Source organism: Dysidea avara, chromosome 3 (genome assembly GCF_963678975.1).
Source record: "Dysidea avara chromosome 3, odDysAvar1.4, whole genome shotgun sequence".
Classification (NCBI taxonomy): domain Eukaryota; kingdom Metazoa; phylum Porifera; class Demospongiae; order Dictyoceratida; family Dysideidae; genus Dysidea; species Dysidea avara.
Genome location: NC_089274.1, coordinates 44,592,643 through 44,610,648, shown reverse-complemented (window position 1 = coordinate 44,610,648; position 18,006 = coordinate 44,592,643). Strand labels below are relative to the sequence as shown.

General features: G+C 38.7%; 3 protein-coding genes across 3 annotated transcripts in view; all 3 read right to left on the bottom strand.

Moving 5' to 3' along the window:
* Positions 1-391: 391 nt before the first annotated feature.
* On the bottom strand, positions 392-1,150 carry LOC136248537 (ryncolin-2-like). Its single transcript, XM_066040308.1, has one exon. It carries the CDS (start codon positions 1,148-1,150, stop codon positions 392-394), a length of 759 nt encoding a protein of 252 aa, XP_065896380.1.
* A 1,039-nt stretch (positions 1,151-2,189) lies between these two features.
* On the bottom strand, positions 2,190-3,927 carry LOC136251192 (fibrinogen C domain-containing protein 1-B-like). The gene has a single exon (XM_066043581.1). It carries the CDS (start codon positions 3,820-3,822, stop codon positions 3,064-3,066), a length of 759 nt encoding a protein of 252 aa, XP_065899653.1. The 5' UTR covers positions 3,823-3,927; the 3' UTR covers positions 2,190-3,063.
* Positions 3,928-5,740: 1,813 nt separating this feature from the next.
* Positions 5,741-18,006, bottom strand: part of LOC136251188 (LLGL scribble cell polarity complex component 2-like) — a 29,222-nt gene continuing 16,956 nt past the window's right edge. Inside the window, exons 17-32 of the mRNA XM_066043575.1 lie at positions 17,740-17,825; positions 17,409-17,696; positions 17,120-17,242; positions 16,802-16,912; positions 16,686-16,741; positions 16,529-16,631; positions 16,332-16,470; positions 16,184-16,279; positions 11,357-11,447; positions 10,890-11,068; positions 10,758-10,839; positions 10,315-10,438; positions 10,200-10,260; positions 6,651-6,751; positions 6,223-6,266; positions 5,741-6,074 (exon numbers count right to left, since the gene is read on the bottom strand). Coding sequence (XP_065899647.1) covers positions 5,955-6,074; positions 6,223-6,266; positions 6,651-6,751; positions 10,200-10,260; positions 10,315-10,438; positions 10,758-10,839; positions 10,890-11,068; positions 11,357-11,447; positions 16,184-16,279; positions 16,332-16,470; positions 16,529-16,631; positions 16,686-16,741; positions 16,802-16,912; positions 17,120-17,242; positions 17,409-17,696; positions 17,740-17,825 — 1,804 coding nt within the window. The 3' untranslated portion in view covers positions 5,741-5,954. The remainder of the gene's footprint in view (positions 6,075-6,222; positions 6,267-6,650; positions 6,752-10,199; positions 10,261-10,314; positions 10,439-10,757; positions 10,840-10,889; positions 11,069-11,356; positions 11,448-16,183; positions 16,280-16,331; positions 16,471-16,528; positions 16,632-16,685; positions 16,742-16,801; positions 16,913-17,119; positions 17,243-17,408; positions 17,697-17,739; positions 17,826-18,006) is intronic.

The following is an 18,006-nucleotide window of genomic DNA, read 5'->3' as shown; positions in this document are numbered from 1 at the left end:
TGTACAGCCCCTCCCCTGATACTTGATTATGTACCCATAGATTTGCATCTGTTTCTTTGCCTATTTAATTATTTCCTAATGCTATTATTATTGAAAAGCAACTGTTATAAACATATCCTACACATGTATAGATATGTGTGAGAATACTTCAGTATTTGCTCATTTTCTACAAAAGATAATGAGTGTAACTTTGGAACAAAAACTAGATGGCTTCCTCCAACTACATAATGTCCTAAATTTATTATTGTAACAGGATTATGTGTACAAAATAGGCACTAAATTAAACATGGGATAGTGTAATAATAAAATTTTAATGTTGTTGTTAATATGTGTCATACTGATGTGAGAGCTATGATAGTGTACACACATGAAGAAGATGTCCACTTAAGGGTCAGTTGTTAACATTGCACTGAAATGGTCTGATCTTTATCTCCGTATAGGTGAATGCAAGGTAAACAAACTGATTATTTAGATAAATAGCACCATGACCTTTCAAGATGTTAGGGATGACATGCCAACAAGCATTAAACCACCATCCTCCACATGGAACACTAGGACCCCATTGCAGAACGCAACTTCCAAGAGATTGGTCATTGTCACTGTCTTTAGTGCTAAAGTACATTCCATTGTGATATGCCATTGGATCATTAGCGGTCCCCTGGAATCCTCCAACAGTTAGTTTGTACTTGTCTTCAGCTGATCCAACTGTAAAATTTTTATATTGGTAGGAGAGTTTAGTACCATCAGCTAACTTAATGTCCATTCTCATTTCCCAACCACCTTGACCAGTGAGACAATGGAGGGCTCTCAGTCCATACCAAAATTCACCAGTCAGTTCACCAAACCCATCTTCATACTCAACCCAGGTCCTGTTAAAGTCTTCATTTCCACCTTGTGTCCTTCTCTGTACCACTAACCATCCTCCTCCTCCATAGCCCGTGTCACAATACACTTCTGTATCAGAACATTTCACTCCACAGAAATTGACCATGGTGTACACTCCTGATTTCCTCTTGTTGAAGACATTAGTGTTGAAGCCAAGACAACAGCAACTTTCAATAGAAGCATTTTCCTTAGGGCATCCAGCTAGGACTGCTACTATCCCAATAGCCAGTAGTAGTATTATTGTAGTAATAGTAGTAGTAGTCATTGTAGAGCTACTGATGAACTAGTGATCACCTCACAATGTGATCTCTTTTATACTAACAGTGACAGTGTGTAGTAGGTATGTATAACTTAATATGGTAATGTGATACTCTCTTGTACATATATGGTCAAGTTGGTATATAGCTACAATCAATTTCATGGTATAATTGCTGGTAAATTTCATAATTAATTTTGTACATAGTCAAATGGACACAGTGCAATTATGCTGATACCCAATGCTACAAGCATTCCAATAATAAATTAGCACTTGTTTGCTTTATTTTAAAGGTCAATCTGTGTGAAAATCACCAGAAACAACAAAAGGAAGGACCTTCCTATTTTGACCTAATATAGTTATAGCTAGCAGTGAAATATCACTAAAATCATATAGCTAGCTAGCTAGCGTGCAGTGAAATATCACTAAAATTGCATATCCGCTGAGTGTCTAATTTCCAAAAATTTCCTGTGGGGGGCATACCCTCAAATCCCCCTAGAATGCAGGGGCGGATCCAGACTTTTAAAATGGGGGGTTCCACTTTGGAATTGTAACTTCAGCCTAGTGCAAGTTGAAGACCAAAAAAAAGAAAAGGTCATCACCTGCTGACAATAGCTGTCCCTCACCATAGATTCCCTCACCAACTATATTTCCTTATTTATAACTAGATACATAGCTTACTACACTGCTCCTCAAAAGACTACTGTGACTGCTCTATTAGAGTATCTCGATGTGACTGCTCTATTAGAGTATCTCGAGTAAGAAAGGCTCTTTCAAAAGGGGGGTTCCATGGAACCCTTTGAACCCCCCCTGGGAATCCTCGTGCTTCACATTTCGCAGAGTGCACGTGTGCTTCGCACACTGTGCAGCAACTCCTCTCTCATTGGCAGCACCATGTATATGGTACGTAGCAATTTTAGCATACACAATGGCCTGACCAACTCAATTTTCCTTCCTCCGGCCCTGCTTATAATAGCTAAATAAACAATTATAGTATTTGTATAGCTACACAGAGTGTACAGTGTACTGACAACGATACAATTATTATTATTATTATTATTTTTTTTTATTATTATTGGGGGTACAGGTAAGGAGGCAAAGCCTGTAAAAACCTGATCTATACAATCAAACTACTACAAAAATAACTATACAATATCATACTGGTAATCATAATAAAATCTATCTAGGTGTGTCTTAAACAAATTGGTTGAATGAACATTAACTGAGTCATATGGGAGTCCATTCCAATCATTTATAATTCTTACTGAATAAAAGTGACGGCGTGGCAAGCAGGTAGCGTGTGGTTTATAGATCTTTAAATCATGACCTCTTGTTATAGAAGATGATCGAAGGGTAAATAAAGATGAGCTATCCATGTCCAGCATGTTATGAAATAGTCTGTATGTGTAAATTAAGTCCCCTCTACGACGTCGATATCTGAGAGATGGTAAGTTTAGGTGGTTTAATCTGTCAACATATTGCAAGTCTTTAATTTCGCTCACTAACTTGGTAGCTCTTCTTTGAATTTTTTCAACTGACTGCTGATCGAGTATGAACTGTGGACCCCATATAATATTTCCATATTCTAATATGGGACGAACAAAGGATTTGTACAGTTGGAGTAACACGTTGGCGTTCAAGTACTCAAACGATTTATTAATCACAGCTAGTATACGATTAGCTCTTGCAGTTACTATAGCAGTATGGTTATGAAACTTCAGAGAAGAGTCAACGATGATTCCCAAATCTTTGACTGACTCAGTAGATGTTATAACATTACCATCAATACAATAATTTCCATAGGAGTGGGTGAGACCTAAATGCAAAACATAACACTTGCTAATATTAAAATTAAGCAACCAGTTACAACATTACATAAAAGCGTTTCTGCCCTAGCGGCTCTGTGCAGTTAACAAGTACAGTTAAATACTACAATTTAAAGGTCTGATCTTTATTTCTGAGAATATTGTATGATGCCACCCATCGCTAAGTTTAATATCATTTCCAAGACTGTAATAATGATTAAAATTTATACTATGACACGCATTGTACCACCATCCGCCAGTTGGTTTAGTATAATGAGAATTATCTATTGCACAATTCTTATGCCATCGATCATTGTCACTGTCTTTGGTGGTGAAATTCATTTCATTGTGCCCTACCATTGGATCAGTAGTGGTCCCCTGGAATCCTCCAACAGTTACTTTGTACTTGTCTTTAGCTGATGCAACTCCAAACTGCTCATATTGGAAGAAGAGTTTAGTACCATCAACTAATTTGACGTCCATTCTCATTTCCCAACCACCTTGACCAGTAAGACAATGGAGGGCTCTCAGTCCATACCAAAATTCGCCAGATAATTCACCAAATCCATCTTCATACTCAACCCAGGTCCTGTTAAAGTCAACAGATCCATCTTGTCTCCTCTGTACCACTAACCATCCTCCTCCTCCATTGATAGTGTCACAATAAGCCTCAACCTCCAAATGATCATCCCTGCAGATATTGGGAATGACATAAACTCCTGATTCTTTAGGTCTCCTGGAGAAGGTGAAACGTCCATAGCCTAGATCACAACAATTGTTGATATAGTCTACACCTTGTACATCAGCCTGGCTGTCAGCAAGGGAGAGGGGTAGTATCCCATTAGCCAGCAGTAATAACAGTGTAGCAACAGTCATTGTGTAATTATCAACCAGCAGACAGTTATCGAGTTTTGTCACTTGCACAATCTAATCAATAAAGAACTGTTCTTGGAGCTTGCCAACATGCACACTTGAGATTGCTTGAACTTCCTGTAAACTGACTGCACTGTATAAGTGAGTGCAATTTATAGATATAGGTGGGTAATTCCCTTGAGAATACTCAACACATACAGGATGTTATTGTGGTAGTAACTGTTTACATTAAAAAAAAGGTGTATAATCATGAGTGTGTATAGTACTAGGGCTGGGCGGTTTCTCGGTATTATAGTAATATCGCGGTATTGCAATGAAACGATATCTGTATCGCGTAGATTTCGGTGAAACGATAATATCACGATATCGATATTATTACGATTTTTAGTGTTTGTGACAGCTTATTAAGCCTTAAGGTTGTTATAATGCACCTCAAATAATCACGTGATACTACTGCAAACAAGGACCTAGTCAATTTTTTTTACAAAGATCGAGATACTCTAATAGAACAGTCAGCTAGGATCGAGATACCCTAATAAAGCAGTCAGCTACTCTAATATAGCAGTCATCTTTAATAACCGCGATAAATAGTAATATCATGATATATTTCTGCACGATATATCGTGAAGCGAAACTCCAATACCGCCCAGCCCTATATAGTACACATGTTTGAATAGATCATACACTGATCTGATGTTGATCATGTGTTTAGAGTTGATGTCATTAAAACAGCCTGCCAATGGGTGTATAATATTATACATAGTTCAGTATTATATAGTTATACAACGGCCACGAGTACATTGTCTATTATTATTATTATTACTGTGTAAACCTCATGCAGAGTATACAACACAGATAATCATACAAAGTCTGTGTTGTATTGTGGTTTTAGTAATGTACCTGTGACATATAGCTGTGGGGTCTGTTGTTGTACTGTATTCATGGCTTCTCATAGGTCCCTAGTGGGATAGGATTCAAAAAACAGAATGTTTTATATGCTCAAGGATGATATCAGACATCCTAAAACATACCAAAACCATCGTAGTTATTTCTGATTAATATATAAGTTTCCACAAATCACATACTTGCATTTGATTCAGTTGTGCAGAATTATATTTTTGACCAGTTACGTGGCTATCTATAGGCTACAATCCTTCTTCCACTTTTCTGGGTCTGGTCATAGATCATGAAGAATATACGATCTATGCTCATGAGTCGCGTTTCTTTAGCCATGTTAATTCATCTGTTACACTAGACTGAGACCACTCTGACTTTAATTTGTGGAAGTGCTGGCTTGTATATGGGGCAGCGTGCATCATTGGCAGGCATTGAAGAACTGCTATATGTAAGTGCTCTCAGGTGATAAACGGCCTCTGCTGGCCTCAAACTAAGTCTGGAATCGAATATTTTCAATAAGGGTTTTCAACAGCAGTACCAAGTGGGGGTTTGGGCACAGCCGAGAGAAATGATTGGCTCAAAACTCCATTATATGATAGTGAATCAGTTATACCGATGTAACTTCTGGGAAACAGCTAGCTATAACAAGATGCATACAGTCATGAATTCACTGACAAACTTCACACATTAAGTTTCTAACTAAGGATGAATTTTGTATATACACACAATATATAGTACGTAGGACTGCCTTCACAACAATTTAAGTTCCTTCTCATTACACTTGACCCACTAGACTGCTCCAATGCTGTACATTTATAAATTTTTTGTCACCAGTTAATTTCCATCATCAACATCCTGTCTTGCAATAACAGTTATTACAATCACATATTAATATTTACACATGCTTCTGGTTATGTCAGCAGGGATAATTTATGGTTTACCAAGTGGGTGGGCAAAACCAGTGTTTATCCCATTATTGGCTGACCCATACAACACTAGTTAAAACAAAATAATGCATTCCATGGAAGGTCATAGCACTTGTATAGCCACTAGTTACACACCAATACATCATACATGCATGCACAAATCTTGATGAGGTACAACAACACTTACAAGACAAATAATTGTGGTGAAGTGTATGGGTAACAAGCTGTCAATGAGAATACTTTGCTAATGAAGAACAGTTGCTTGTACAAAAAAATATAGAATTCAAAATGACTATTCATCGAGCTATGAAACTAGTCTGATTTCAAGATAACTCGCTTCTGCATCTCCTCATAAAATTCACGTGCGTTCTCTACTTGTCTGAGAGATGATTGGATGATCTCATCCAACTGACTGCTCTCATTCTCTAGGTCCTGTGGAGGGAAAAATAATAAAACAAAGCTGTAACACTCAGGTGACAGTAAAATGGAGATATAAAACTACAGAGAAAGGTCTGTGATACTTGTTATTGCTAAACTCTCATCACCCCACCACACCCAAACACACTACACACATACTTACACCAAACTCAAAAGCTGCTGCATTGCCGACAACTATGTCTGCATCTGTACAAATAACAACAAAGAATGAATTCTAGTATTCTAGCATATGCAATCAACTCATACGTATACAATTTCTTGACAGGTGAAAAGGGAACACGAAAAACTTTATAAGATCAAAGTGTGACTGAGCCTAAAATGTGGAATCCATAGGACAATTTTCCATGGTCCCAATTGTATAAGCATACATATTTTTTATACCCCTGAATTAAGAAATAATTAAAGACACCTTTCTACTAAGGATACTTCACAGAATAGCAAGCTTTTACTGTAGTCCCAAGAAGGAGAATAAAGTAGTCAATATTTTCACCTGACCAATATTTCATCATACAGTGTGGCACTTATTTCATATCATGGTCTATACACACAGACACACACACTGACACACACCTGTGCTGATGTTGAGGTCACTTTGGCCTGGAGATTGTGATGATGAAGAACTACTAGAACTGCTGTCACTACTGCTGCTACTACTGGTAGATGACTTCCTACTATAGGAGTATAACATTAGAACATGATAAGACTACATTAGTTCTTTCACAAGCCCAACCAACCCACCTACTGAAATAAATTTGGCATTTTTAGCAAGTGATATTGTACTACTTCAGGTACACATGCAGTTAATACTGTCATGAGTCTGGGCAATAGTCAACCACGTATAAAATTATAAATGCTATGCTATTATTTATTTAGCTAGCCAATGGCACATAATCATTACTCAAATTCGTGTAATTAGAAAATATAGCTGGAGGAGCACGTGCATTAAAAGAAGTAATTGTGATGATGGAGACCTTGTGCAAGATGACCAAAGGCTAGCCAAAATGAAGGTTACTGAATTGAAAACCTGGGGAAGCACCAACAAAAGGAGGTAAAGCTGAATTGTTTGCTAGGTAAGACATTCATAGAGTCATTACTGTTTGACAACGCAGCGTAGTGGAATCTCGAGCAACCAACAACCTGTACATCTATAGCGAAACCTATAGCCAGCTGGTAGTGGCATAGGTTTTATGACTATGACTTAAACAAAGATCCATTGCCAGGGTCGAGATACTAGTACTCTGCTAGTAATATGAGAGCTTGCACAAATGTGCATAGTTGTAGTGATGGTATAGTATTACATGTATTGCTAGCTAATGTTTGCATTTATAACACATATTGTGTATACAGTACTAGTGTCCATACATTACATAGGGTAAAGACTTGTATCACATACGGAATTAACGACAAGATCAATTCAAAAGGAGTGGACGTAAATAGTCAAGCTGATTGTGCTGATTTAGAATTCTCAGAAAGTGGATGGAAAGAGTTCATAAATGCAATCACTGACAAGTTTTGCTTTACCTTTGGTGAGAGTGTATTGTTTCCAATGGACTCCCAGATGAAGATTTCAAAGCAAACAATTCATCTGCAGAGAACATGGACATATTCAAGCTATTCAGGTAAGTGCTACAGAAGATTACTTGCTTTTAAAAGCAAAGTGCTTACCTGAGATAAGAACAGACAAAGTCTACTTTCTGAAGGTGGTGTCGAGTACAAACAGTTGTGATATTTTAATGATGGGTGTGGGTGCCCGGCTGGAGTTGCACCACAAGGAAGTTGCTAGCACATCAGTGCATTTCCTATACCTTGTTGAGTATGGTGGTTACCAGAATACATGACATGCACAGACAAATTGCAGGAATGGAAATAGCCATGTTGGAAACGTGTAGAACCGATTCCAGTTGAGCAGCTTGGTTTTTGTCGTCAAGAGTTAAAACCTACGATCAAGCAGCCCAAAGATGGTACCATATAGCGGAAAATTTTAGGAGAAAAATTGACAAATTTGGGGAGTACGCATGGAATCGCCTAAATTTTACTCGGCCATTTTTCTAAACACTGAAAGTGTAGTAGACGCTGTTCTTCATCAGTGAGTGAATATTGTTACAGTAGTGAGTGGTCAGTTTTCCACAAGTATCCCATTGAATACAGTATGGTTTTAGACTAATAGCTCAGGCAGATGGGCAATTCATCTGCCCATGCACATGCCTCGCCACGCACATTCCGGTCTTGATTACTGATTGCGAGCTAGTACATGTTGTTTTTGTTATAGCTAGTTATTAACATAAGAGTGCGTCGATTCAAATGAGAGGCATTGTACTGTAGTACTTCATCCGTATTTGTGTTAGTTGCTTTTTATCAAGTAAATATGGAGGTATGTTAAGCCTCACTCCAACAAGCATCAAATCTTCTGTCAGCCATAACTGAGTCCCCTTCTTCCAGTAAACCAAGAATACCACTCTTCCTTGTTAAATACAGCCTGGATATAGTGAGGAGACAAATGTTACATCTGGTGAAATACCAACTAATGCTTTGAAAGTGTTGTAGTTAAAGAATGTCATTTTTTGAAGCTCAGGTAACTTTGGTTGTCCTATGAATATTTCAGTGGCATCAATGGTAACTCTGGTTGAAGGGTACTTCTCTTGAAATTCACTGGATATAATCAATTGAACTAGTTCTCTAGGTGGCCACAATGGAATCTCTAAGTTTCAGATACAAAAAAAATAAATCCAAGTGCACGGACTATTGATACTATCCTGGACACTGTTTACTAACTTGGAATTGATGTGCAATATCCTGCTCAGAAAGGCCAGCTCGTAAATGTACCGTGCTCGTAAAAAATTCTTCAAGTGGAGGTAGTGTTTTTGGATGACATCTCTTAATTCCTTCGTCAGTAGTGGGACCATTGTGTGAATAAATCAGCTGATTCACAGCTGGCCAGAGATAATCGAAAAAACTCTTGAGGGCAAAAAATGAACTAAACCCTGTATAATATCATACCAGTGAGTCACTGGTTTTACTGCTATCTAATTGAAACAATTTGCTTTTTGCACTAGCACGCTCCTCTGAAAATCTCATATTCTTTTGCTTTTCCTCAAGAAGCAAATGCTGTAGTTCCTCTACGCTTGGTTCTTCTGATCGACTACTCTTGCACACCCCATCCACTGACACATATGTAGTCTCACTTACTGCTGAACTCTCTACTTCTGTACTGCAGCTGGTGTGCTGCGACAACCGGATAATCTTTTGGGGGTTTTCAAGTAGCAGTCTTATCACCTGTGCTTCTCTACAGAAGGTGAAGAGACGGAACTTCGTCTGGCCTTAACAAATGCCCAGTTACATTCACGAAATAAATGCTGCAAACATGAGTACTGCCATTTATTGGTAGATTTGTCCTCCTGATTACATGAATCCATTGCTTCAAAATAGCCTTTTCTGTTCAACGACAATTTAAAATAAGAAAGATGTGTTTCTCTATCTGATCATTTGAACAATCAGGTATGCAACAAGTGTGAATCATCACTGCCAACTATTCCAAATAATATGCATGCCTCTCCAACCGTTTTCTCTAATTATGTGAATTCAAGAAATGAATGTGTGCCAATAGACAGACTTTGGTTTGTGTTTATTGAAATGTATTTTGTAGTTATCTTTATATGCTGCTATTCATTGCTAGGGTAGTACAACTTGATCAAAATACACATTACACACAGAAGAAAAATGCTCTAGAGAATGGCTCAAGAATACGTAAGAGACACGCTCACTTCTACCTTGACAGAATTTGTTATTCCTGAGGCCAGACACCGTTTTTCGGTATAGTTGTGTTTGTAAAGTCCATTGGGGAAAGGCATTCACAATGTGTTTAGGAATTCACTTCATCCGTATTTGAAACAGCACAAATTAACAGTCTTAAAGCAAAGCTTACCTATACCTGGAATGTTAATACCGGCTCTATGTTGCGAGACCATGTGCTCTCATTTGCAATTAAGTTGAACATTTAATTTTATGTATTCCTTCGACGCTGATCTATTTTTATATACCGACCTACCAACCCTACATTCCGATGGTGTTTTAGCCCTTGAAACAGCTAATTATAAGTTGCCTAATGCCACAATTAAATACCTTGCAGATGTCTTAGTGAAAGCCTGAGCACTGGCAATCAGATCTTTATCAGCAGTGACATCTGCAGTACAAGTAATAGCATATGATAATACTGATAATCCCTAATTGTTCTTACTGATGGTGTGAGGACCACCGCCAACTGATTCCAAATAGGCCTGAGCTTGTCTCATCTCTTCTGTGTTCTCTTTTTCTTCAGGGCCTGTCTCAACTTCTTCAGTCTTAGTCTCTTTAACCTCATGCTATAACACAAGAGTATTGAATCACCACTGCACTAAGAATAACAGATGACTATTAGATTAACAATTGGCTGACCAAAACCCAGGGTGGTGTTAAACAAATTTACTGTTGCAATCTAAGTGGGAAGGTCATTAATAGTTTCTTCACTTTCCAAAAATGCCTTTTCTGCTTGAATCCTGATGAGCTAGACCACTAAACACTTAGGTCAACTGGAACTGAAAGCCAAAAATGTTTTATGTATTTATATAGAATACCTAGTCCTAGATATGGCCATAAACCCAAAGGTGACTAGGCTTTTGCACAATGAAACATGCTATTTACCATTGTATGCAGTTCTGTCTTAATATCATCATCCTTGGTAACCACAGTAACCTCAGCTGACTTGTATACCTCTCCTGGAGATCTACAATAATCATGGTGTGCATTAAATGGATTAACCATATATTTCTTTACTGTTGTGGTGAAGGAGGTACTTCTTGCTCATCTTTGATTGGCTCCAGCACTATGGCTGTGTTGATGGCAGCCCTGGCTGACGGCGAGTCTGGTGGAGCAATTGGCTCTAACCGCACATCTATGTGAGCACGTCTCCCTGGTGACTGCTGAGGAGAATTCTCCACATCTACCTTAAATGCCTAACAGCAAGAAGAGGCCATAAGTCTGTAACTTTGCAAACCATACTGTCTATAAGCATAAAATAATCCAATTTACAATGAAGTGTCAACTGACGCATAAATAGTTATCAATCACCATTGGCAATTATTTCAATAGTAATTGTATGCATGTGCAGCAACACACTAAAAAATTTCAGAAGAAGAGCTCTGTCCCCACTGGATAATAAACAGTCTCTCATAGCAAAGAAATAGTCAACCAGATTACCACAAGTAAATAACTAAAATATAACAGCAATGATCACAACTAACATTTCCACTTCTCATACTGTTGGTCCTCTTCACTCCAGGAGTGGAGCCCTCAAATGGGAACAAATTGGGAGCAAGAGTGGAATGATATGAACTAGAAAAAACACACACACAATTATGCTATTGTTTGTCACATCAACACTAAATTGGTTGGCATTAGTCCTTGTATAACATTGAGTTGATAGTCAACTCACCTAGCCTCACGTTTCCTTCGTAACAGCTTGGCAGTATTGGCTATGCATAACCAAACCCAAAATTGTCTTCAGAGTGACTCCAAACCACCCAACAAGTTTATATCAAATTTTCCTAGCCAAGTATAACTCGACTATAGTTAATGTTACAGGGTTGATTTCTTCACTGTTTGCTGTTGCCTCGGCCCGAGATGTGCCTTTTCGCCAACCACAGCAGCTAGAGTGTATGCAACATGGAGTCACCTTTGTCCTCCTTTGTGTCCCATTTCTTTCTCCAATACCACATAGGTATTGATTTGTATTGATGGCTTTAATGCAGCTGGCTGCAACGAAAATCATCCATAATTTTTGTAGTGACTGAATTGATTTCAAAGACGCTTCTTGTACTGTTCTTCGTTTGTAATGTTGTATAATGGGCAGAACATAGCTACCTGAAAACCAAGCAACTTTGCTTCTCAGTTAATTGATAGTCAGGGGTGCAAGTCACGACTTCTATAGTGGCTGGATTGATTGCAGAGACACTTTCTTATTGCTCTTCATTTGTAGTGTTGTTTCAAACAAAGTGGGATAACCATATCACTTTCCAGCATTTTTTTTGTCAGGGTCAATTTTTGTAATACGTCTGGCCAGTGATCTTCTTTCCTATGATGTGGTATACCAATCATTACAATTATGTTACAAAAAAGTTAACAAACAAGTACAAGGAAAAATTATATCTGAGAGGGATTATCATTAGGGATAACAGAGGTTTGCAACTTTTCATAAAAAAAATCTTGACCAGAAACCAGCCTCACAATATGTTCCTGGTCTTGGCAGTATTGGTTAGGTACAGTGTACGTATAACCAAGCTCAAAAATGCCTTCAGTATGACCAAGAGTTCATAGTGTGTGGTGGCTTCCCAATAATTTGTAATGGGAAACGTCTGTATTTCCGTAGTGATTGCAGAGGCGCTTCTCGTAATGTTCTTCATTTGTAATGCTGTGTAACAACAGGCTGAACATAGCTGAAAACGAAGTATTATGACTACTACACTTTTTCAGTAACTGATAGTTGGGACGTGCGTTCAGATGAAAACATTAAGTCTGGCACCATTCTTTCATTTGACTGGTTCACCACAGCAATTATGTTCAAAAAAAGTAAACAAACAAATAGAATTTAGTTTGCATAGCCATAAAAAGTAGGGAAACAAGGGAGGTCGCCTACACCTGCAGATATACTAGTGGACATTTAATCCCTAATTCAGTCATGGCTAGCTATAGACTGAATTATGGATTACTGTCAACTAGTTAATCTGATGGTGTAGATGACCTCTCTTGTTACACTACTTTTATGGCTATGACCCCTTATCAAACTTAAAATTTCAAATTTTCCCTTCAACTTATAGAAAAAAAGGTAAAAAGCAATAAAACAAGGGAGGTCATCTATATACACCTGCAGCTGTAATCCCTACATGTACTTTGGTCATGACTATACTCAACAATATGCGCAATGATGAAACCAGTCGTAATGTAATGGTGCCACCTTATATGGGTAATTAAGAATCTTTGCTCGACAGAAATTGAAATCAATATTGTTTGTAGTTTTTTTTTTGCAGATGAAACCAGGACATTAGGAAGGTAAGAGTTGTAATAAACATATTTTGGTGATACGAAAAGGGCACATCGAGTGAAAGCAGGCTAATTTCTTTAATGTAAGTGTACTCATGGTACATAGATATGCCTCACCTTCGCCCTTGTGTGATTTTTATAAGCGTTATCATAGCAGAACACTACATCACCCAATACCTCCCTGTATGATGTCCCCACTTGTTTCATTGCTTTTTATTTCTATGATCCCTACTCAAATGTAACAAATATAATACACTTGTATATGTAATATCAAGAGTTAATAATAGTGGAGAGGGAGAGTATCCAACGCTCAATAGGTATGTGTAAAATGAGCGCGTAGAACAAATGGCTTCTTAGCCAGACGTGTTAACAAAATCAAACAGTAAAAGAGCCTTTACGAGGCCGCCAAAAGTAATTGATGCATAGAATCAATATCGAGTCTTGACGTCTGTGCATGTCTGGCTGGGTAACAATCAGTATCTGCCAGTGTTTGTTTTTGTCGAGCGTGTATCCACCGGAGAATTACAACTCTGGATGAACTTCGGTTCTTCAACAACACACACTCATTTCAATTGAAGACGCACTCGATTCTCGAACAGGTATTTCTTCCTCCACATCCCGACAGGCATTTATTGAGATGCTCCTACTGACGATGTGGGTTGAAAGCAAGGCTCCCAGCAATCTTCATGGACATGCCGATAACTCTTCTCTTCGTTCTGCCTGCCTGCCTGCCTGCCTGCCTGCCTATCTATGTTTGTCCGTACGCACCCACATGAGCAAAATCATTAAATGGTAAGAGCAGAATGAAGTCTGCATTAACTTAATTATGCACTGGTAAACTTTACTCTGAGGTGGTTTCTTTTCGGCGGTCTGAAATGCGGGTGTGGCGACTCTCCTCTTTGTGAATTACCTTCCCTTAGGGTTTTATAGGTGTTTAACAGTTGAGAAACAACAGTGCAGGCCTCGTAGACTACCAAGAATAAGAATAGACGGTTGGAAAGGGGGCGTATCCTCAACATACGCGAATGAAAATGAAGAGCAGCTTTGAGGCTTTGTCGAGAGAATCTTTGGGAAAAAACACTATAGTCAAACTATAAAACAGTTTAGAAGATACTTCTGTGCGTAATATGTTAAAAGCGGTTTGTTTAACAAGCGTTTCCTTAGCAGTGCATAGCAATGTAATTGATGAATTACGAAATCCGAGAATTGCAATGAATTAATTATGCATTATTGCACAACATAATAAAATAGTTGGTTAGTTCCGAGTTAGCTAGCTGCATGGCACCTGGTTTTTAGAAGTAGCACATCAACTTATTTCATGATCTGATTAATAAAAGAACACTGTTTGCTAATGATAGAACATGTTAACAAAGTGGATGGCCCGATTTTTATAACATTCTTGTGGTTGCTATGTATGGTGTAATTGAGTTCCTTAGGCAATAGTGATCAATATTACCAAGAGTTAATAATAGTGGAGAGGGAGAGTATCCAACGCTCGCGTAGAGCAACCCGGATATCACCGTACTTTTTCATATTTTCTCAATGTGTTAATGTGAAAATACTTTTTTTTTGCTGACTGCACGAATCTGATACTTACTTTATTGATACTACACAAGCCATACTTCTGTGGCACATGTCTACTCCGGTACGTGTATCCAATAGCCTCTTGAGTTGTGATGAAAGAAGTAAAAGACCATCTCGAGAAGGCAGGCAGGCAGGCAGGCAGGCAGGCAGGCAGGCAGGCAGGCAGGCAGGCAGGCAGGCAGGCAGGCAGGCAGGCAGGCAGGCAGGCAGGCAGGCAGGCAGGCAGGCAGGCAGGCAGGCAGGCAGGCAGGCAGGCAGGCAGGCAGGCAGGCAGGCAGGCAGGCAGGCAGGCAGGCAGGCAGGCAGGCAGACAGGCAGGCAGGCAGGCAGGCAGGCACACACACACTTTTACAAAAACAATTTCAGTAAACCAGGCACGCGCCTGGTTTAAAAAGTATTCAAATAAGATGGTAGTCACATTACCACATTAGGGAAATAACATTTAAATATGAATGAAGCCCACTACAGAATTTGTACAGTTAAGAGTACCCACTGTTAGTATCCATTGCTTGTGCATAGGTAAAAGCTTTGCAAATCCCCAAGGAAACTTTAAGGTGATTTTAAGTTCAAGTCCTTAGTCCAAACCCTTTATTACTTAATAACTTGATTTTTTCACTGTTTGATGTTGCTTTGGCCCGACAGGTGCCTTTTGGCATACCACAGTACGTACAATGCATTATTTATGGACTTACCAGTGTCCCCCTTTGTGTCCCATTCATCTTTGCTGACAGCGAAGTGTTGATTTGGCGATAGCACGTGATGGCTCCCTTCGTAACAGAAATCGTTTGTATTTTTGATAGTGGCTATTTTGATTGCAGAGGTGCTTTTCGAACAGTTCTTCATTCGTACTGCTGTGTAACGGGTTGAACATAGCTGACAATGAAGCGTAATGCACTTTTCAGACGATAATTGATATAACTAGGGTGAGCGGCACCATTTCTTTTGGTATGCGTGGATTGTGGAGGTGCTTTTTGAACAGTTCTAGATCTGAAATGCTATGTAATGGGTTGAACATAGCTGACAACGAAGCGTAATGGATACTTCACTTTTCAGACGATAATAGATATAGCTGGGACACACGGCACAATTTCAGATGCGGTATGTGTGGGTTCACCAGTCATAATAATAATATTTACAAAAAAACAGTTAACAAACAAGTACACAGAAAAATCTGGAACTTTCAACTAGAGTAGGGACCATAGTACATCGTTAATAAGTACTGAAACAAGCTGGAGTAGTGCACGATATTAAATCACAGTAATACAATAAGAAGTGTTATATCTCTACTGTGCATGTGTGTACTTTTTCTATTAGGAGTATTAATTTAAATAACTTGGAAGGATTTCACACATATTTCTAGAGCAACTTCAATTATCACTACACTTGTGATAATGCTGGCACACAACTACTTGTCCTACTGCACTACTTATCAGAATAGAGTCACTTACTAGTTATAAGTACAAAACAGTGATCGCTGGAGTTCAGAAAATGATCGCAAATGAAACAATTCTCCATTACATGAGACCACAGCTGATTTCAGAGCTCTGCAGAATCAAACATTGCTTTTGGAGCATGTGGTGAATATAAAATTCTTACTTGCGATCTCCAGGGTTAAGGAATTCTGACATACGATAACACTGTTTTAACTCTGGCAAGGAATACACCAAGACTGATCCCAAATTTGTTATTACAAGCAGTGCAGAGTTCCAATCTCGATCTGCCTTAGGTGGAGCCCCTACAACAAAGCAACTAACTGATACACAACCCCATAAACTGTTTGCAATGTCACCTACCTGGTACTTTGACTCTGATTGTAAAGGCTTTCCTTATTCGTTGGCCAAGGAAGTCACTAACCTTTTCCTTTTTCTTTGTCTTTAATGATGGTAACAGCGCTATCTACAGATTTCACACTCCAGTAAAAATTATTGCACAATCCAAAAAAGTAATCACCTTTATTTGCTCTTCAGTAACAACGACAACAAAATGTGGAGCTGTCTGAGCAGGGGCTGGAGAATTTATTACAATATGCTAACATAAAGGGGGCTACAAAATTGGGTGGGGCTTACGAGGCACTATCTCGTTGTCTACTTCATATAGGGAAGCCAGAGGTAGACCAACATGATCTAGAATAAACACTGACACAATCGGTGCTTGATGTAACAGTGTATAGTCCTTCCCTATAAAAATAGAAACAAGTTGTTTTAAACCATTCCTTATACACACAATCAACTACACAAAAATAGTACAAAATTACTGTTAGCATGTATATAACAGAGTGGTTCAACATATAAGACTAATCTGAAGCTTGATAGCATTACACAAGGAGGACTCACAATGATGTACCAATATTCTTACATGATTCTTACACGATAAGACAAACTCACCTAGTACCAAGCCAGTAGTTGGTCGTGTTAATCTCTCCTCTGGGGCGGGAATATTCAGAGTGTAGCGGATCACTACAGATCCAGCAGTAGCTGCAAACAAACATGGTTCCACTTGTTGTGTCCCTGTGAGTACAACAAAACACAACTCAGTAAACCTGCTACTAAGCAGTCACTTGTATAGAGTTATATCAAAATTTGGCTAGAGGCACGGGTGTGACTGCAATGGTTTTATGATGGAATAACTAGATAGGCTAATCCTGACATTATTTATGTGTTCCACACACCTTACCTGTCACATATGTCTCTGCTAGCAATACATTAGTAACAACACTTTGTTGTTCTCGGGTTAGTGGCATTCCATCAGAATCAGGCAGCACAGAGGGTGCTGGCTCTGACGTGGCACGTTGTCTTTGCCTTTTAATTGCTGCTGCTGTAGCAGTATTAGTGCTTTCTTCTACAGAAGCACGTGTCCGCAACGTCAAGCTTCCAGAACGAGTACTACGCCGTCGACGGAATGAGTTACGGAAGGAGCGTCGCAGTGACTGCATCCTAGTGACATTTCCAGCTGATTCATTTTCTATACACACAGATAAGCAGAGATCAGACATGGTCATCATTACCTTCTAATATGGTACAGTGGTTAAGAACAATAGCTTTGAGAAAAAAATTGCCAACAGCAAATCCATGACAAGTACCAGCAGCAACCCTGTCAGTAATAACAATAAAACAGTTGTAAAATGTTTATCAGCATTTAAATATAACACACACATACAGTGCAGTGGAACAAAACTCTTCCTCATAAGGCAATAATTTTGTCTTTAATAGTTATTCTACATTTGCTTCCAATAAGAAACAACCTCTTTTCATGGTAGAGTCCACTATAAGGA